The following is a 20,980-nucleotide window of genomic DNA, read 5'->3' on the forward strand; positions in this document are numbered from 1 at the left end:
AGTCAGTTATCCCAAGCCCAACTAGGTTCAATACGAGGCTTGAGGCACAACCCTAGGAATCATTGAGTGGATTGGAATCTAGTTGGGAGAATAGAAGGTGTTAGAAACCCTAACAGAGGTAGTCGTGAAGGAGAAACATCTTGGATCTTCTTTTCTTGCTCACCTGCTTGTAATAACCAACAGTGACTAATTCTACCATTTGGGATTGAGAGTAATATGTTCAAACTCTTATGTATTGAGGTGATATTTAAATATAATATTATGTTCTTGATTGATGATCGGTATTGCCATTTTATTTGCAATGCTTGTTTCTATGATCTAGATTCTTAGATTTGACTAGAAAGTACTTCTAAGTTTCTTACCCAAATGATAATTCTTAACATGTTGGAATAATAAATTTGAAATGTTAATTGTTATCAGCGTCTAATCGTAATGATAATAATTTTTTATAAATATGTGAGGAATCGATATTTAGGATAGAATATCACCATGCTAATCAAAATACAAAAGAGTAAGAAGGATGAACCCATCCCAATTTTTCCAATTGAAGCAACAAACTCTTTGACTTGTTTTCTTTTTATTTTCATATTTAATTTGAATTTATTTGGTATTGTTTATTTTCAATTTTTTTTAAATTATTCTTTTTAATGCTAGTGAAACCTTGTGCTAACCTTTGATTTAGCTGTCTTATATGATATTAAGAGGTTAAATTCCCAAAAACCAATTATTATTTGAAGCAAAGATTGAAAGGGCAGCAAAAAGAAACAGAAAGACGAAGACAAAAGAGATAAGGAGACACTAGAAAGGAATCATCAGTGACTCCTTCTTTTCCCACTAATATTTTTTAGGAGGAAATCAACATGGGAGAAGGGCAAACACCACCCGTTAGGAAAACACTTGGAGATTGTGCCATGCAACAAGGGCCAAGGCATTCTTCTAGTATTACAGTACCTGCTACCACAAGGGCCTTAAAGATGAAACTCGCTTTCCTTAGTCTCATTAGTACCCATCAATTTACAGCAATGGATCATGAGGATCCATATACACATTTGTCTACATTTTATGAATTGGTGGGAACAATGGGCTTTTAATCAGGTGATATTGAAAATTTTTATATGCACTTGTTTCCTTTTCATTGGCAGGGAAGGCTAAAGAATGACTTAAATCATATCAAAATTAGATTCTCACTAGCTAGAAAGATGTAGAGGAAAAATTTATGCAAAGATTTTTTCCAATATCTCGCTACATCAAAGCAAAGTATGATATTTCTATGTTCATACAAGGAGCATATGAAGCCTTTTGTGAGACATGGGAGAGATTCAAAATGATGCTGGGAAAATATCCAAATCATGGGTCTGAAGACATTGCTCAACTGAGCATTTTCCATAATGATCTCAGATCTATACTAAGATGATCCTAGATGTTGTAGCTGGTGGCACAATGATGGTTGTTGATGTGGAACAAGCGACAAAAATTATTGATGCATTGACATCAAATGATTATCAAGCCCAACATGATAGGTAAGGTATTCAAAAGAAAGGGTTGTTAGAGTTGAATACTTCAGATGCACTCTTGGCTCAGAATAAAATTTTGTCACAAAAGATTGAGACATTAACTGCACAAATAGCTAAATTGCCCTAACAATTACAAGCCAAAGACGTGCAATCTTCTCGGAGCCAGAGTCAACCAATCAAGTATGATTTTTTGGAGGTGATCATCCCAATGGTCATTGTTCTTATCAAAATAATTCATCTAAAGTAGAAGTAAATTACACGAGTACTCAGGGAATGCAAGGTGGTTTCTCCAACAACATTAATTATCCTAAAGGTTGGAGAAACAATCAGAATAAAAAATTTGGGTGGAATCAAGATAGTGGTCCATCCAATAAGCAATGTCCTTTTCAACAACAACAACAACTCCTATATCTCTCAGTTCCTGAAATATTGAATAAATTTGAAGATGCCTTGGAGAAATTCATGAAAGCTACCATGACTAGTCAAGAGAATAATATAACAACAATTAGAAATATAGAAACTCAGGTGGGACAAATTTGCAAACAATTAGTAGATGAACAAAGTGGCCAGTTTTCTGCCAACACCAAAACCAACCCAAAAGAGCATTGCAATACAATGGCCTCTGAAAGTGGTAGAATAGTAGAGAAAGGAATGATAATAATGTAGTGGCTAAAAAAGAAAGGAAAAATGAGACTGAGGGGGAGAGATATGAGAAAGAAAGAGAGAAGAAAAGGATTGACGAAGAAAAGATAGAGGAAAAAAAGTGAAAAAAATGAGAGAAGTGTTTTTGAAAAAGATTTATCATATCTTCATGCTCATTCAAAAAAAGAGAAGGAGAGAATTTTTTTTGATAATTTGCTCCCTACAAATTATTTTGCAGAAAATTTGAAGCAAAATTCAACATTTGAGAGATTTATGAAGAATATGAGTTATATTGAAGAGAGAAATATGGAGTTGGAGGCTAGATGCAATGCCATTATTCATAAAAGGCTTGCCTAAAAAATCCAAAGACCTAGGAAGTTTTAATCTTCATGTGTCTATAGGTGCTTTATTTGTGGACAACGCCTTACTGGATTTGGGGGCAAGCATAAATCTAATTCCTTTGGCAATGCTGAAGAAAATAGATGATTTGAAGATTAAACCTACCAAGATGACATTACAGTTAGCTGATTGAGTAACCAAGTATCCATATGGTGTGGTTGAAGATGTTCTCGTTAAGGTGGATAAATTCATATTTCCTGTGGATTTTGTTGTGATGGACATGGAAGAAGACGAGAAGGTCCTTGATTCTTGGCAGACATTTCATGAAGATTGCTAAAATTATAATTGATGTTGATAAGGGAAAACTTAAAGTAAGAACTCAAGATGTTGAGGTAACTTTTAATCTTTATTATGATTTAAAAAATTCTAATGCAGGGAAGGAATGTGTGTGTGAGTTATGGGTAGTTTGAATTTGTAAATCCACTCTTAGTTAGGATCCGAAGTTGGATTAAATCAAATCCTTTTGAAAAAGAGTTTTTTACAAAGAAGTCGAAAAACAACCAGTTGTTTTATCATTTCAATAAGTTGTTTTACACTTAGTGTTTTTGAAACAGGTTTTGACAAAGCTTGAAATTGGTTGACCTTGCTGTCAAACCAATTTAATCGGTTGTTTCGATGTTTCAACCAATTGTTTTTTGAAAATCCTTAACAAAATTTGTTAAGTTTGGTAAATCTGTTTTAATTGATTCAAAACTAGTTTGGCTTTTGCATTAAATGTTTTTAATAGCCATTTGCAGTTTAAACAATTTGTTTTACGCTCCTGGTAGTTAAGATATCAGATTAACATCTTTCAAATCAGTTTTCTCCAAGATTGGCTTCAAGCTTTGAATTTTGCTAAGAGTGGAATAAGACTGCTTTGTAACTTTTGAATTCAATCTGTATTAGGTGTGATCAATCATTTTTCTCTCTTGAATACTAATTCTGTAAACGTGTTGTGTGCAGATCTAGAGGGTGTTCTGTGATCTGTAATTTTTTGCTTTTCAAAGGAGGTGTGTGTTCTTGAAGGCTTCAAGGTCACCTCTTTGATGTGTGGTTTGTAATCAAGGTCGTCGATTACTTAGTGGAATACTCAGTGATTTTTGGGGACTGGATGTAGCTCTTGGTATAAGAGTGAACCAATATAAATTTTCTGTGTGATTCTTTCTATCATTAATCTCATTTAGATATGTTTTGACTTGTTTTTCTTAACTGCTGATAAAAACAACCGGTTGAATCGCATAAACAATCGGTTGAATTTTTGGAAACATAATAAAACAAATATGTTTCTTGGCTAACTTGATTTCTTTCTCTTTGATTCTTCACTGGCTTTCTCTATATCTTCAAAGTTTACAAAAATCTTTTAAAAACAATTCACCCCCTCTTGTTTAAGGCCTACAATTCTAACATTGATAACAATTAACATTTCAAATCTACTCCTAACATTCAAATATGTTAAGCATTATCATTTAGGTCAGAAACTTAAAAGTACTTTCCAATCAAATCTAAATTTCGAGATCAAGGCGAACAAGCATTACTAACAAAAAGTTAATACCAATCATCAATCAAGAACAAAATATTATGTTTAGATATCACCTCAATACATAAGAGTTTGAACATATTACTCTCAATTCCAAAGGATAGAATTAGTCACACAAGATGGTTGTTATAAAAAGGGAGAGTAAAAGATTATGGATGTTTCTCCTTGACGGCTACCTCCTATAGGGTTTCTAACACCTCCTATTCTCTCAATTGGATTATAATTTCACTCAATGGCGTCCAAGGTTCACATGCTGAGCTCACCAAAGATCCTAACGGAGCCTATAGCCAGCTGATTAGATTGCAAGAAATTAAAGGATCAGAACAAAATGGTGAAAATGACAGAGAGAAGCTAGAAAGTATAGTGCACTCAGTGCACTCTGGAAGACAATCAAGTCAAAGATCTTTCTTAGGATCTATAAGCCAAAGATCATCAGGACTTGTTGGTCATAACTCATTCTCAGCATCACATGGTGTGCCAGTATCAGTTGGCTTCTTGGAACCTGCAAGAGGAGAACCTCAAACACCTCCTCCTTCAACTTCACCACCGGAAGTGCCACTCTCTCGCCTGGCATATTTAAACAAGCCAGAGATTCTAGTCTTACTTGCAGGGACTCTAGCTGCAGTAGTAAGTGGATTATTATTACCCATTAGTGCACTCTTCGTTTCCAAAATGATAAGTATTTTCTATGAGCCACATGATGAACTTCGTAAAGATTCAAAGCGTTGGGCATTACTATTTGTTGCACTTGGTGTGGTATCATTTATTACAGCTCCTTGTAGATTCTACCTTTTTGGTGTTGCTGGCGGTAAGTTGATAAAAAGGATTCGGAAAATGTGTTTTGAGAAAGTTGTTCACATGGAAGTTAGCTGGTTCGATGAAGCGGAGCATTCAAGTGGAGCAATTGGAGCGAGGCTCTCTTCTGATGCAGCTGCTGTTCGAGCTTTGGTTGGGGATGCACTTGGTTTGCTGGTTCAAAATGCTGCTACAGCTGTGGGCTGTTTGGTAATTGCATTTGAAGCAAGCTGGCAGCTTGCTTTTATAGTGCTTGCTTTGGCACCGTTATTAGGACTAAATGGATACGTGCAATTTAAGTTCATGAAAGGATTCAGTGCAGATGCAAAGGTTTGTTTTTTTACATCGTCTAAGCAACCAACTGACTGTAAGTTTCAGAATTTATTTGTTTTTTATAAAAGTTTTCCAGCAAAGAAGATAAAACAAGTTACTGTATAACTTAAGAGCATGGTTCAACAGTGAGATGCATGTGCTTGACATGGTTATATGTTACAATTACTCTTCTATTTACCTTACAGAAACTGTACGAGGAAGCAAGTCAAGTCGCAAGTGATGCTGTAGGGAGTATAAGAACAGTTGCTTCTTTCTGTGCTGAAAAGAAGGTGATGGAATTGTACCAGAAAAAATGTGAAGAACCAATTAGGACAGGCATAAGGCGAGGGATAATAAGTGGAATTGGTTATGGGGTATCATTCTTCATGCTTTACGCAGTTTATGCATGCAGTTTTTATGCAGGAGCTCGACTTGTAGAGGATGGAAAAACAACATTCTCCGATGTTTTCCGTGTAAGTTACTTTACTTACCGTACTCTTTCACCAAGTAAAAATTTCCACCACTTCTTGTCGTCACAGTTATGCTGCTAACACTGAGGTAAGGTGGCATGCACACATGGTTTATCTATTTTTCTTGAATTAATTATATTGATTCCTGATTTCAGGTGCTTTTTGCGCTCAGCTTGGCAGCAATGGGACTTTCTAGATCTGCCTCTTTGGTCACCGATTCCGCTAAATCAAAAAGCGCTGCCGCTTCTGTATTTGGTGTTCTTGATCGAAAGTCACAAATTGACCCAAGTGATGACTCTGGATTCATATTGGAAGAAGTCAATGGAGAGATTGAATTTAACAATGTCAGTTTCAAGTATCCTACCAGACCTGATGTTCAAATATTCAGAGATCTCTGTTTGACTATTCATAGTGGGAAGGTAACTCTCTAATTGTGCATCTTGTCTGATAGAGTAGGGTGAATCGTTCTTCCTAAACTATAAGACTGATTGAGTATCCTGATAAAATAAGCAGACAGTTGCACTGGTTGGGGAAAGTGGAAGTGGAAAATCAACAGTGATCTCGTTATTGCAGAGGTTTTATGATCCAGACTCAGGTCACATTACACTGGATGGAAAAGAAATCCAAAGGATGCAAGTTAAATGGCTAAGGCAACAGATGGGTCTTGTGAGCCAAGAGCCTGTGCTGTTTAATGACACCATTCGTGCAAATATTGCATATGGAAAAGGCGGGGATGCAACAGAGACAGAAATTATAGCTGCAGCAGAACTGGCTAATGCTCATAATTTTACTAGTAGTTTGCAGGAGGTAAATTACAGTGTCCTATAAACTCACTTCTCTTAAGACTAGTGCAACTGGTGTATGCTGAAAATTTCAAATTTGTACAAGCTTTTAAGACAACATAGGATGTTATGAAGAAGGTATGAATTGTTGAGAGGAATATTTGATGTATGCAGGGTTATGAAACAATAGTAGGGGAGAGAGGGATTCAACTATCTGGAGGGCAGAAGCAGCGAGTGGCAATTGCACGAGCTATAGTGAAGAATCCAAAAATATTATTACTAGATGAAGCCACGAGTGCACTTGATGCTGAGTCTGAAAAAGTGGTTCAGGATGCACTAGACCGTGTTATGGTGAATCGAACCACAATAGTAGTGGCTCATAGGTTATCCACTATAAAGGGTGCGGATTTAATTGCAGTAGTTAAAAATGGTGTGATAGCAGAGAAGGGAAAACATGAAGCATTACTGAACAAAGGAGGTGACTATGCTTCCTTAGTAGCATTGCACACAACTGCTTCTACATCCTAGTTTTCCTTTCACAGCTTCTATGGTTTTTTCCTTCTCAATAATTACGCAACTTTAAATGCCACTTCTGTCTTCACTTCACATATACTAAGTACAACTTTTTGTTGGAAATTACAAATTTGTTTTTATTAAGTAAATTTTTATATTTTTTTAATTGAGTAGTGATGTTTGACTTTGTCATTTTTCGATTGATTTCTTCTTGTTTGATTTTGCTGTCAAGTAGAGTGATCCAACCGTTTGATTTTCCAATCTTAAAGTATACAATAACACGAAACTTGAATATATAGAACTCTAATTGTTTTTATAAAAGATGACATGATTTCATTTTGTTTAATTGAATGTTAAAAGAAAAATCAAACAAACATTGTGGAAACAACAAACAATATTTTTTATAAAGATAATAAAGTATAAAATCAAGTTGTCACCCTAGTTGAAAGTAAGGAGTCAATTAAAAAATATTAAGATTTTAGATGATTAATCGAATAAAATATTAAAATATATATTTTCAAGGACTTAAATCTTAATTATTTATTTTCATACATGTAAACAATCCCGATATAACATACCATGTAAGTTTAATTAATATCAAAATCAAAACAACATAGACTCAATAAAAAAATATACAAATTTTGAACAATCAATAAAATAAAATTTTCTAATAAAAACTTAAGTAAAAATAGCTAAATTAAGATAAACTTCAAACTTGATTAAACTTTTGTTTTTATTTCCTCTTGGTACAGAAATTGGTTCATTTAAATAATTCTCATTTGCATCACTTCAGTCAGAACATCAAAATCTGGTGCAGTAATTGGTTACTAATTTGCAGAATTCACTCACCTGCAGGGGCTGAAATTGTCTAGATGTGATGCAGATATCAAACTCCCTAATTTTTTTTACCAGTTTTCCCATTGGGAAACTGATTGTCTTAGGAAGTAGAGTTTTGATGAATGTAGTAGTTTAAGACGGAAACACCCTGACAAGATCTTATTCCTTAGGTGTAACTGGTAAGCACAAGAACCAGAAAGATGGAGACAACAAAAGAAAGACAATGCTAAAGTGGTTGAAATTATAGATAATGGCTAACCATGTTATCTCAAATAAGTGGGATGCTGCAGAAGAGTGTACCCTCATACCTTAATAACACACCAACATGGCTGATCAATCACTATTAATGATGAGAAATTATACAGATATAAATATATATAATAAAGAGTAAATTTATAAATAAATTATATAAAAAAATATTAAAATAATAGTATTGATGATCGTAAGTAAGATAGTAGTATAAAAGATATAGATTTTCAATATATCATTATTCATTAATTATTAATAAATTATGTTTTTCTTCTGTATCTTGCTATGTTTAGTTCATAATGGTCCTTTCATTCATTTTTTGTTAAACAAAATTTTCACCAACAATTCAAATCAAATTCTTTGTTACTCGTAAAATTATGTTCGTAGATTCTAAATTTCTTTCAATTCCTCAAAACAAACAATTGTTTCATTATTATTTGCAAAAATGATTCCATCACCAAACGACATAAGAGATATTCTATCTCTATGTTGAGTATCTCATAATTTTTTTTCTCCAAATTGGATATTTAATAAATTGTAAAATTTTGGTTTAATTATTTGTATTTTCTAATGTTGACTATCTTATTGATTTTAAAATACTTTTAGATTCTGTTTTGGTTCCTCAAAAAATGATTTAAAAATAATTTTAGATGTCTGATATCAGAATAAAACGAAATGTGGGTGGCACATCCTATAGAATTAGTAAAAAGAATAATGGAGTTCCTAACGTATGTAAGATTTTGTAACCACGACACCTCAGAGAACCTACTTTAATGGAGTTAACTTTGATCTTCCTTTATAACTTCAAATACTTCCAACTTGTTTATAATTTAATAATGGAAAAGGAGATGATTGAACACAATAAGGTTTGTATTTGTATTGAAGTTATTAATTTGTATTTGTATATAAGGTTGAGAGTTGTTAAAAAGGAACCTAAGAAAAACACTCAATTAGAGAACAGAATATCTGAAGTTTGCTTATGTAAGTAAATAATAGAAGTTTAAGAAGTTTGGGTTGAGGTGTCTCAACTAATTAGATTGTGAGAATCATATATACCGTACATAGCCTCCATGAGGACCATTCTGTTTGTAATCACCTATTCAATTTCTAATTAATTAATTAATCTAACCACTAAATAATTTTATTCTGGTATGAATATTGAAAAGCTATATATAAGCTAAAATAACTATATATTTGAACCAATTATACGTTGGGTGTAATGCCAAAACAATTATGAGGAAGTCAAAGGATTCACTTCCTATGTCAATCCAAGGTTTTAGACAAAAATGGCACAAGACATTCAAACTGAAGATGAGTATAAAAGTATTAGTTTTATTAAGGTGGTAGAGGTAGCCGTCCTACCCTTAAAATAAAACAATACTATATTAAACAAACAAATATTTATATTTATATGAGAAAAAAAGATTGTACCTTAAAAATAGGTGGTTTGTATAAAGACGCATGTAGCCCTGTTAGATGAGGAAAATAGGTGCTTGGATTATTATATAATAATATAATATAATGACATTTGGCAAGAATCACGATGCGGTCCCCATGTATCTGAGGTCAAATCAGTAGCATATAAAGAGAGAGTAGCAAAGGACGAAAATAAAAACAAAAAGTGCAGTTACACATTCATTTTATGACTTCTTCATCAAATAATGTGTTTCTCTATTCATTGGGACCTTATTCAATACAAATCTCACCATAATTACGAAAAGAAATGGAGCATCCACACAACATAGGTTAAACTGCTGCTCAAGAACTCACTCCAACCATATGTCCACCTAAAGAGTATAAAATCATGAAACCAAAAGTACTGCTAGATATATACACATAAATACATAGCAACCTGAACCTTTAAGTTTCAACTCAATGTTTGAGCACAAATGTCTTGAGAGGTCAACAAACACTTTATATTTCATTTTTGCATAATGTATATAATCTTGCAGAGATTCTATACAGTTGATGAGAGAGAGAAAAAAAATCTATAATCAGCCATCACAAGTTATAGAATAGAGTTTTGACTTTGCTATTAATGAATTGTGACTGAATATTTTTTTATACCAACTCGTTATCACAGTGCATTAGTGATATATATGTGTTCCATCAGATATATCATAATAATAATTAGTTATGAATGCCTTGTTGAAGAAATGTAAAGCACTTCCAGTGGACCGAGGATAAAGGTCAATGAAGTTTTTTGGTTTATAGCCTAATTTCAAATTTAACAAACATTCATTAGTATTTTATTTATAAATTAGTTTAGACTCATACTTTCTTTCTTTCTTTAAAAAATAAATAAATTAAGTAGCAGATTCCTTAACCCTTGCTTTGCCTCTCAGGGTTTTTTCACCATATTTGCATAAAAAAGAATCGTGTTTCATCTGCTTCGCTAATACCAAGTGAAAATATGAGAGAAATTTTCTTGGATAATCTGCAATAATACTATACTTGAGATACTTAGTCTAAATTTTACCACACTATATTTCTGACAAATGCTAACGACTATCCTTGATCACTTGTCAAGGAATCATAATCTGAAAATAGATTTTAACAAGCAGCAATTTTTTAGTTTTCAATATGTTATACGTATAATATATATTGTGTGTGTATATAATATATATATATATATATATATATATATATATATATATAGACACACACACACTTTTCTTTTAACCAGTGCTTTTAGAACATTGCTCGTATTTTAAATTTAGTTCTGGGATGATTATAAACTCCACGTGTGATGTTTATATCAGAGGCTCTTGTCCCATGATGCGTTTAAACCGTAGATAAACTATTATCTTTGGTAATGGGCATCTAATTCTGTTTGTTCTTTTGCTTTATCTCGTGATTTAAAGAGGAGCCTGGTTAACTTGCAGTAGTGGGCTACTGCCAGCTAGTTTTCATCAATCTTCTAGTTTTCCTTCATTCCCCTGTTGCTTTATAGTTCTTTGAAGCATTCTGAGAACGCGGGAAGCATTTCTACATCATGTTTGGAAAAAGGTTAGTTTCTGGTGGCTTTAGTTCTTTAAGAAAATAACAATGAAAAGAACAAAAGAATAAGGAAGACCTTTGCTTTACTCTGATATATGTTTTCATGTTGAATGTGCTTTGATCACTTGTGCTGGTTTTTGGTTTTGCAAGTATACCTTGCACCTTAATTCTTTTTGCTCAATTTTGATTTCCCAGCTAACATTTTATTTGGTGTCATGCTTCAATTTTCATTCGTTTCTATTGTTGACTTTGGTTAAGTCAACTACTTTTGCAGTTTTTGACATCTAAGGAATTATTAGGCTCTTCGAGTGGAGACTTTAGATGGAAAAACGGAAAGGGAGTTGCTGATTCAAACCAGTGATCTTTCTTTTCAGCAGCTCTTTTTTAGAGGTGTTTGTAAGTTGAGAACTAAGAGAGGTTTTCCTTGGGGAAATGGTGACTGAGGCCAGCTTGGATGCACACAAGACTTCACCTGAGATGACAGGATCAACAACTGCTCATCCACCAGTTCAAGGTCCTGAAAATACCCAAGAAACAGATGCCAGGAAGCAGGATTCCAACAAGAGCAAGGTGAAGAATGAAAGCAATAAAACAGTACCCTTTTACAAACTTTTCTCATTTGCAGACTATTGGGATTGTCTTCTGATGCTTGTTGGGGCATTAAGTGCTGTTGCTAATGGAATCGTTATGCCTTTAATGACTATACTTATTGGAGATGCTATTGATGCTTTCGGAGGAAATGCTGATAATAAACAAACAGTAGTTCATGAAGTATCCAAGGTAATTAATGCTTAGCTCCCTTTCATTAAAATCAATGTTGTGAGCTGTCTGAGAAGGGAAATATCAAAATAGTGAGAAATGGGTAAAAATGAGATGTACAGTACTCCACTTTAAGTTGTCTCACATTTATGTTGCAACCGAATAAGTGCAAAGTAGTTTTTTGTCTAAAATTTGTGCTATCAAATTCCAACTGCTTATTAGTGAGATTCTATTGTACAATAAACCTGTGGGGTATCTGATTCCACAAGAATAAGTGTGAGATGAGCAATTAGGATTCGATTTCTCCTTGTTTCCATGCCATAACCATCAAGTTTGTTTCATGCTCAGGCATCTCTGAAGTTTGCATCCATAGGCGCAGGTGCATATTTTGCAGCATTCTTCCGTAAGCATGCCAAATTCTCAGCTGATTATGCTACTGTATAACAAGAAATATAATTTTGCTTTATATAAAGTAGTAATATTTGTACACATACTTCAATTTTCCAGAGGTGTCTTGCTGGGTGATCACTGGGGAGAGACAAGCAGCAAGAATAAGAGGCTTATACCTCAAAGCAATTTTGAGGCAAGATATCAGCTTCTTTGACCAGGAAACCAACAGTGGAGAGGTTGTTGGAAGGATGTCAGGTGACACAGTTCTTATTCAAGAAGCCATGGGAGAGAAGGTATTGATGGACCACTTAAAAGTCATAAATATTATGATCTCCAATTAACTTTTCTTTTGGGTGACATCTCAGGTAGGAAAATTCATCCAGGATGTGGCATGTTTTTTTGGAGGTATAGTCGTAGCATTCATCAAGGGTTGGCTTCTAAGCCTTGTGCTTCTATCTTCTCTTCCTCTTCTTGTCCTCTCTGGTTCCATAATGAGCTTTGCTTTTGCAAAGATGGCATCCCGAGGACAAGCCGCTTATTCAGAAGCAGCAACTCTAGTGGAGCGGACAATTGGCTCAATTCGAACTGTATGCCAACCCTCAGAATGCCCTTTCCATTGTTTATCTTTTTCACGTTGCGAGAGAGTAGTGAATAAAAGATACACATTGCTCCAACGCAGGTTGCATCATTTACTGGCGAGAAGCAAGCTATAGCTCAATATAATCAATACTTAACAAAAGCTTACAGAGTAGGAGTGCAAGAGGGTTTGACTGGTGGGTTTGGATTTGGTTTTGTTCGATTATTTATCTACTGTACCTATGGTTTGACAATTTGGTTTGGAGGGAAGATGGTTATAGAGAAAGGTTATACGGGAGGACAAGTCATTAGTGTATTTTTTGCAGTTTTGACTGGCTCCATGTAAGTTAGCTTCTGCTTTACCATATACATTTTAAATGGATGAATCAATTGATATCTTACAACCTCTCCCCATAGCTTGGCAAGAAAATTTGATACACTTTCCTGATAATTTTATTTTGTAGGTCTCTGGGACAGACATCTCCAAGCTTAGCTGCATTTGCTGCAGGACAAGCAGCTGCCTTTAAAATGTTTGAAACAATAAAGAGGCAGCCAGATATTGATGCTTATGACTCTTCTGGTAAACAACTAGATGACATATCAGGAGATATAGAACTTAGGGAGGTTTGCTTTAGTTATCCTTCAAGACCTGATGAACAGATATTCAATAGATTTTCAATTTCAATATCAAGTGGCACTACTGCCGCTTTGGTGGGGCAAAGTGGTAGTGGGAAATCAACAGTTATTAGTTTAATTGAGAGATTTTATGATCCACAAGCTGGTGAAGTTCTCATTGATGGTATCAATGTCAGAGAATTTCAATTGAAATGGATCAGACAGAAAATAGGCCTTGTCAGCCAGGAACCAGCTCTCTTTACTTGCAGCATTAAAGAGAATATTGGCTATGGAAAGGAGTGGGCAACAGATGAAGAAATAAGAGCAGCAGCTGAACTTGCAAATGCTTCTAATTTCATAGATAAATTTCCCCATGTGAGCTCACGATTCATCATTCATCTTTTGAAATTTGGCGTGTCTATGTTTGTGTTTCAGTAAGAGGCTGTTTTATCTGATTAGTTTTGTAAAATTATGAGTTTAGGGATTTGACACAATGGTTGGGGAGCATGGAACTCAACTCTCTGGAGGTCAAAAACAAAGAATATCTATAGCAAGAGCAATTCTGAAGGACCCAAGAATTCTGCTCCTTGATGAAGCTACAAGTGCTCTAGATGCAGAATCAGAGAGAGTGGTGCAAGAGACACTAGACAGAATTATGATCAACCGAACAACTGTTATTGTAGCCCACCGCCTAAGCACAATAAGGAATGCTGATGTGATTGCAGTTATTCACGAAGGAAAAGTCGTAGAAAAAGGTAGACATACTATGTTGTCGACAAATGAAACTACTATAACAAATCCGCTTTCAAATCATTCTCTCCTCAAACACATCCTCAGTTTTCCTTGACATATACGTTGCTGAATGCTTATTTATTTCAATTGATTAGGTACACATGCTGAGCTCACTAAAGATCCTGATGGAGCTTTTAGCCAGCTCGTTAGATTGCAAGAAATTAAAAGGGAGTCAGAACAGCATGATGAAAATTACTTAAACGGGGCAGAAAACATGGTAGATTCTGAACGACAACCGAGCCAACGGTATTCTTTCCCTCAATCTTTAAGCCGGGGATCATCTGGAAGAGGAAACAGCGGTCAGTACTCATTCAGAATATCAAATGCCATACCAACCACACAAGATCTCTTTGAAACATCAGAAGGAGGGTCTGGAGCTTTTCCTTCAGCAGCATCACATAAACCTCAAGAAGTTTCACTTCTCCGCATTGCTTATCTTAACAAGCCTGAAATCCCATTGTTACTCGTGGGGACTCTAGCAGCAGCAGTAACAGGGGCAATACTACCCACCGTGGGGCTCCTTCTTTCCCACATGATAAATACTTTCTATGAGCCTGCAGATGAACTCCGGAAAGACTCAAAATTTTGGGCACTAATATTTGTTGCACTTAGTGTGGGTGCCTTCATATTTCTTCCATTAAGGTCCTACTTTTTTTCTGTAGCTGGTTGTAAGTTAATAAAAAGGATCCGGCTAATGTGTTTTGAGAAAATACTTCACATGGAAATAGGCTGGTTTGATAAAGCCGAAAATTCAAGTGGAGCACTTGGAGCAAGGCTGTCAACTGATGCAGCTTCTATTCGAACTTTGGTTGGGGATGCTCTTGGTTTGCTGGTTCAAGATATTGCTACAGTAGTTACAGCCCTGGCAATTGCCTTTGACACAAACTGGCAGCTTTCTCTCATAGTTCTTGTTTTGGTACCTCTAGTAGTTCTAAATGGACATCTGCAAATGAAGTCCATGCAAGGATTCAGCACAGATGCAAAGGTTTGTGCCTTACTGATATCAGACTATTTTTTCTAGCATGAAACCTTCTAAAAATATGTAAATTTCGGATATAAATATTAACTTATACACAGTAAAGTTCCTGAACAAGTTAATTCCGCTTATAGGAAAAGTTTAAATGTACAAGTGCTTATGGTATATTTTATCCAAGGCCTTGTACTAATATCATTTGATCAATGCTCTGTATGTATGTTCCAAAGAAACTATATGAGGAAGCAAGCCAAGTAGCGAATGATGCAGTAGGGAATATCAGAACAGTTGCCGCTTTCTGTGCTGAAGAGAAGGTGATGAAATTATACCAGAAAAAATGTGCAGGACCCATCCAGACAGGTATAAGGCAAGGTTTAGTCAGCGGAACGGGTTTTGGCTTATCACTGTTCTTTCTGTTCTCTGTTTATGCATGCAGTTTTTATGCTGGGGCCAGACTTGTCGAGAAGGGCAAAACATCAATCTCAGACGTTTTCCGTGTAAGTTATTGTCCTATCATTGTCACTATCTTAGATAGGAAGCTTTTTTACTCATCTGATTGTCTCAATTGTTCTCACAAAGTGTAATAAGCTTATCTCAAATAAATTAGAAAACCGTTTTATTTTTCTTACGTTCTTAAATAAAACAATAGATAGTTTAAGAGCTAAGATAATCACACTCTTCTAGCCTTGAACAATTACTTTCCTATTTTTTCAGGTATTTTTTGCTCTCTCGATGGCAGCTATAGCAATGTCACAGTCCGCCTTCATGACCCCAGCTGCAAATAAAGCAAAAAGTTCTGCTGCTTCTGTATTTGCTATCCTTGATCAGAAATCAAGAATAGATACCAATGATGAGTCGGGAATGACATTGCAACAAGTGAAGGGAGATATCGAGTTCCACCATGTCACTTTCAAGTATCCTACCAGGCCTCATGTTCCCGTACTCAGAGATCTTTCCTTGACTATTCACGCAGGAAAGGTAACTAGCCAAATAAATCTGTTTTTTTATGCATAAATATCATCATAGGAACATATCATTAACACAGACAACCTTTTCCTAAATGAGAATCTAATAGTTTGATTACACTGATGGATATCAGACAGTTGCTCTAGTAGGTGAAAGTGGAAGTGGAAAGTCAACAGTGATCTCATTGTTACAAAGATTTTATGACCCAGATTTGGGTCAGATTACACTGGATGGAACAGAAATCCAAAAGCTAAAACTTAAATGGTTTAGGCAGCAGATGGGTCTGGTAAGCCAGGAGCCTGTGTTGTTTAATGATACCATTCGAGCCAATATTGCATATGGAAAAGGTGGTGATGCAACAGAAGCTGAAATTATAGCTGCAGCAGAACTGGCAAATGCACACAAGTTCATTAGCAGTTTGCAGCAGGTAACCTACATGCGAATCAACAAAAACTTTTATTGTAAATTTTGAATAACTAACTGTGTGAACACCATATGAATAATTATGCAGGGCTATGATACATTAGTGGGGGAGAGAGGGATTCAACTATCTGGAGGGCAGAAGCAGCGGGTGGCAATTGCGAGAGCCATAGTGAAGAGTCCAAAAATACTACTACTAGATGAAGCCACCAGTGCACTTGATGCTGAGTCTGAAAGAGTGGTTCAGGATGCACTTGATCGAGTGAGGGTAGATAGAACCACAATTGTTGTTGCTCACAGGTTATCCACCATAAAGGATGCAGATTTAATTGCAGTGGTTAAAAATGGAGTCATTGCAGAGAAGGGAAAGCACGACACCTTGCTTAACAAAGGTGGTGCATATCATTCGTTGGTGGCACTGCATAGCAGTGCTGCTTCATCATAGACCCTTTTAGTTCGTTGCACCAATTTACTGATGATTTCTTAATCTTTTCTTCAAGGCTTTATTCCCGTGTAATGAAACATTCCAAACACCTGATTACCCACTTTGAATGAATTTCACGGTTACATATCTTCTCATCATTTAGTTGTAAACAGTAAATGGGCAGAAATACCTGATGCTCATTTTCTGGTTCTTTCTCAAGGCATTATCTACCACCTCAGACTCCACATGACGTCCTTTTGGATCAACATATTTCTTCATTTGTTGTGGTGTTTTATAGAGGTTCTGCTTCAGTTTACTAAGAACCTGATCTCTTTTCTGCAACAAGTATTGAGTAGAGGAAGTGTTCAATACTATCAGGTGCATGCTGCACAATTTGTGAGCATAAACACTCTTAAATGGACTCATTTCGATATTGTGAATTATTGGATTGAGGAACTCTTCACAAAGAATAATAACAAAAATATGTATCTTCCTGTTAAACTTTACATCTACAAAGTCATCAATAAAATTAATATTTGGATCCATTTTAAATTTACATCCATAGTTTCAACCTTGAAAGCATAAATGATTTTCATATTTCAGTAGTTTTTAGGCCTCAGTTATCTAACACATTACTATAAATTGTTTTAGATCTTAATTTATAAGAATAGAACAAATATACAATGTCTTTTTCTTTGATATTTTTCTTTTTCTCTTTTCTAACATCCAAATGTAATTATTTTTCAAATACAATATTGATATATGCTAAATTTATGTTCACGTTGACATAATTTAATTTAAATTTATTTACTATTGTTTGATTCATTTCATCAATCGGTAATATTATATATTATAATACAATAATTTTAGTAAAATATCTTTAGTAACTATAAATAAGATAAAATATACTATTCTTTTAGATTAATGTGCTAAAATTATATTAAACTTAAATATATTAAATTTTTAGTGAGTATAAATAAGTTAAATTTTTAAGATGAACTTTTAGTCACTTTTAGTATTTACATAGTTTTTTTTTTAATTTTAAAATATAATTAGGAATAAAATAGAAATATAATATGTGCATACCATAAGGAAGAATGTTTATATATTTTTATAGAAGTTATAATTTTAAAATATAACTAAGAGTAAAAATAAAAATATAAAATGTGTATAAAAAATGAAAATTCTCAATTATGTACTCATATATAACTTGATTAAGTCCGAACTTACAATGTTAGAGGTCCCACCCTTAAAATAATGTTATATTTACTAAACAAGTATTTTTATTCTTTCTTAACAACAAACATTGTATAATATTAATAATGACATTGGTGCAGAAAGGCAAAATGAATGCGGCTATTTTACATTTATAAGGGTGACTATAGAGCTGCATTTGATGATCACGCATTCTTAAATCGAAGAGATAACAAGACGGCTATATAGTCGCATTTGTAAATCATATTTATAAGGGTGACTATTTCTGGTAGCCGCACTTGTATATGTTTTTGAATGAGGGTTTAGGGTTAAAGGATAATGCATGTACAAGTGCGGCTATAGTAGTAGCCTTCCTTGTAAATGGTGTTTTTTTTAGTACTAATTTCTATATAAATTAACCTGTTCAATTATATATACCCAGTCAGACAAATACATAAATTCAGATAAATCAGATAATCAAATTATATATATATATTGATCAAAATGTATTACAAACACTAATCAAATTATATATAATTCCTACACTATTGATCAACTATCCTAGAGTTATAAAAAATTATGAAATGTGTGGACCAAGAATGTCTCACATATGTTATGGCTTTTGAAGACATTGGTGTTTCATCCGTGAAGAACTGCATTTCAAAATATGGTTGACATAAATTAGTTTTAAGATACATATATGTTCAAGAATTATAAAAATAATTTAACATATCATGTTACCTCTTGCCAATCACTTTTAAGGCCGACTCTTATAATGGTAATCATCCATTGCATAACATAATAGCCACACTCATGGCTTTTTGGTTGTTTATTACACTATAATTCAATAAAAAGTAAAAGTTAGTATATTGATAAACAATGAAAAGGGAAAGAAAAAAACTACAAACCTTTAGTCTTATCTATTTCAAATTTTGAAAATTTGAATGCGGTCGACCTTTTAGGATGTTATATCAGTTGAAGAAGAGCTTTGATGACTCCAAATCACCATGGATTGCTTGAAGGCTGATTGTAGCATAGTTGGGTGTGTTATGGGGTAGTTTGAATTTGTTAATTCACTCTTAGTTTGAATCCAAAAGCTGGTTTAATTCAAATCTTTTGAAAAGAGTGTTTTATGAAGAAGCAAAAAAACAACCAGTTGTTTTATCGTTTCAATCGGTTGTTTCATACTTAATGTTTTTGAAACTGGTTTTGGAAGATTTGAACTTGGTTGACTTTGCTGTCAAACCAATTCAATTGGTTGTTTCGACAAAACAATCGATTGTTTTTTTAACTGCCTTAACAGATTTCAGTTAAGTTTGTTAAATCTGCTTTAAATAATTTGAAACTAATTTGACTTTTATAATAAATGTTTTTAACTGCTAATTGGAGTATAAATGTTCTGTTATACGCTCCTAGCAAATTACTTACAAGATCAGTTTTTTGAAATCAAGTTTTTCTCCAAGATTGCTTAAGGCTTTGGATTTTTCTCTAAGAGTGAAGTAGGACTTGTTGTGTACTTTGATTTGATTAGTACCAGGTGTGATCAATCCTATTTCCTTCTTCAATTGTATTTCTGTAAGGACTTGTGTTCACAGAGTCAGAGGGTGTTCTGATCTGTGGTGTGATTGTGTGTGCCAAAGAAAGTGTGTGTTCTTGAGGGGATCAATATCACTTCTTTGGTGGTTGTGTGTTTGTAATATGGTTTTTGATTACTTAGTGGATACCCAAAGGTTTCTAAGAACTGGATGTAGCTCTTGGTATTAGAGTGAACCAGTATAAAATTTCTTGTGTGATTCTTCTTTGACTTTCTTCATACCTTCAAAACTTTCGAAAAACGTTTGAAAACAATTTACCCCCCCCCCCCCCCCCCTCTTGTTTTAAGGCCTGCAATTCTAACAATATCCACGCCATGAATTGGTTAATAAAAACCTCGTTAGTAGATTTGGTTAATTAGTAACATACAAAGTTAAGTTTATAGTGTACTTACCTATCAATGATATTCTTAAGATTTGGGGATATCTTCTTGTGTAGGTAATAGAACCACACAATAGTCTTATCAACCATTTATAAGACAAGTAATTGCCAATGACCCCTATACCATTCATGAAAAGAGTTAGTAAATATTTAAAACATGAAATTGTAATAATTGACGACATATAATTAAACTTACTCATTAATATAAGGGCATAAATAAATTTGTTTTCCCTCTTTTTCCAGGGTGTTAGTGATGTATGATTGGGTCTCATTTGCCTTCATTGAGGGTGCATGCTTTTCTATATCTTCAATAGTTTCATCTTTTTTGTTTCAACTTATAACGTGATAACCCACATCTCGGACAACTTTTCAACAATTCAAAATCTTTCTGGTATAATATACAATCATTAGGACATGAATGTATCTTTTTATACTCCATACCCATTGGACAAAGAATCTTTTTGGCCTCATAATTACAATTAGGTAAAGTATTCCCCTTTGGAAGCATATCCTAAAATAATTGAATCAATTCTGTGAAGCTTTTACCAGTCCATTCATTTATTGCCTTCAAATTCATCAATCTTAACACCGCTGACAACCGTGTGAAGTTAGTTGCTCCAGAATACAATGGAGTCTTTGCATCGCTTGACATACTTCCATATCCATGTGCTTCTGCAAAAGACTGAGCTCCCACATCACGAATCATATCCTCCAATCGATCATCATCTACATCATCATGTACTGCATCAACCATGGTGGACCCCACATATTCTTCAGTTACGAAAACACGTGGTAAATTTAACAAATCACCATGTCATGTCCAAGTTCTATAAGATCGAAGAAACCCATCACATAGCAGGTGCTCCCT

General features: G+C 34.3%; 2 protein-coding genes across 3 annotated transcripts; both read left to right on the top strand.

The window, feature by feature from the left end:
* The first annotated feature begins 860 nt into the window (after positions 1-860).
* On the top strand, positions 861-7,109 carry LOC137807089 (ABC transporter B family member 11-like). The gene is made up of 7 exons (XM_068607539.2): positions 861-1,070; positions 1,399-1,520; positions 4,257-5,196; positions 5,385-5,651; positions 5,804-6,067; positions 6,162-6,455; positions 6,605-7,109. Exons 1-7 carry the CDS (start codon positions 861-863, stop codon positions 6,956-6,958), a joined length of 2,451 nt encoding a protein of 816 aa, XP_068463640.2. The 3' UTR covers positions 6,959-7,109.
* A 3,447-nt stretch (positions 7,110-10,556) lies between these two features.
* LOC137807090 (ABC transporter B family member 11) lies at positions 10,557-17,102 on the top strand. Of its 2 annotated transcripts, none has more exons than XM_068607541.2 (13): positions 10,557-11,038; positions 11,304-11,809; positions 12,137-12,191; positions 12,296-12,471; positions 12,544-12,765; positions 12,858-13,096; positions 13,219-13,744; positions 13,851-14,124; positions 14,257-15,146; positions 15,365-15,631; positions 15,849-16,112; positions 16,234-16,527; positions 16,612-17,102. In XM_068607541.2, exons 2-13 carry the CDS (start codon positions 11,462-11,464, stop codon positions 16,963-16,965), a joined length of 3,909 nt encoding a protein of 1,302 aa, XP_068463642.1. In that variant the 5' UTR covers positions 10,557-11,038; positions 11,304-11,461; the 3' UTR covers positions 16,966-17,102. The 2 variants fall into 2 exon arrangements, with proteins under 2 accessions (XP_068463642.1, XP_068463641.1); XM_068607540.1 differs by having other exon boundaries at positions 10,714-11,038; positions 11,288-11,809.
* The last annotated feature ends 3,878 nt before the right edge of the window (positions 17,103-20,980 follow it).

The sequence above is a fragment of the Phaseolus vulgaris genome, chromosome 3 (assembly GCF_051622355.1).
Source record: "Phaseolus vulgaris cultivar YP4 chromosome 3, ASM5162235v1, whole genome shotgun sequence".
NCBI classification, from domain to species: domain Eukaryota; kingdom Viridiplantae; phylum Streptophyta; class Magnoliopsida; order Fabales; family Fabaceae; genus Phaseolus; species Phaseolus vulgaris.

What these genes read in the sequence shown, in the direction of transcription:
- LOC137807089 (XM_068607539.2), top strand. Translation starts at nt 861, where the DNA reads ATGGGAGAAGGGCAAACACCACCCGTTAGGAAAACACTTGGAGATTGT. An exon ending in TATCAAGCCCAACATGATAG is followed by an intron (nt 1,521 to 4,256) that starts GTAAGGTATTCA and finishes TACCTCCTATAG; the next exon opens with GGTTTCTAACACCTCCTATT. An exon ending in GATTCAGTGCAGATGCAAAG is followed by an intron (nt 5,197 to 5,384) that starts GTTTGTTTTTTT and finishes TTTACCTTACAG; the next exon opens with AAACTGTACGAGGAAGCAAG.
- LOC137807090 (XM_068607541.2), top strand. Translation starts at nt 11,462, where the DNA reads ATGGTGACTGAGGCCAGCTTGGATGCACACAAGACTTCACCTGAGATG. An exon ending in AAGAAGCCATGGGAGAGAAG is followed by an intron (nt 12,472 to 12,543) that starts GTATTGATGGAC and finishes GTGACATCTCAG; the next exon opens with GTAGGAAAATTCATCCAGGA. An exon ending in CAATTGGCTCAATTCGAACT is followed by an intron (nt 12,766 to 12,857) that starts GTATGCCAACCC and finishes GCTCCAACGCAG; the next exon opens with GTTGCATCATTTACTGGCGA.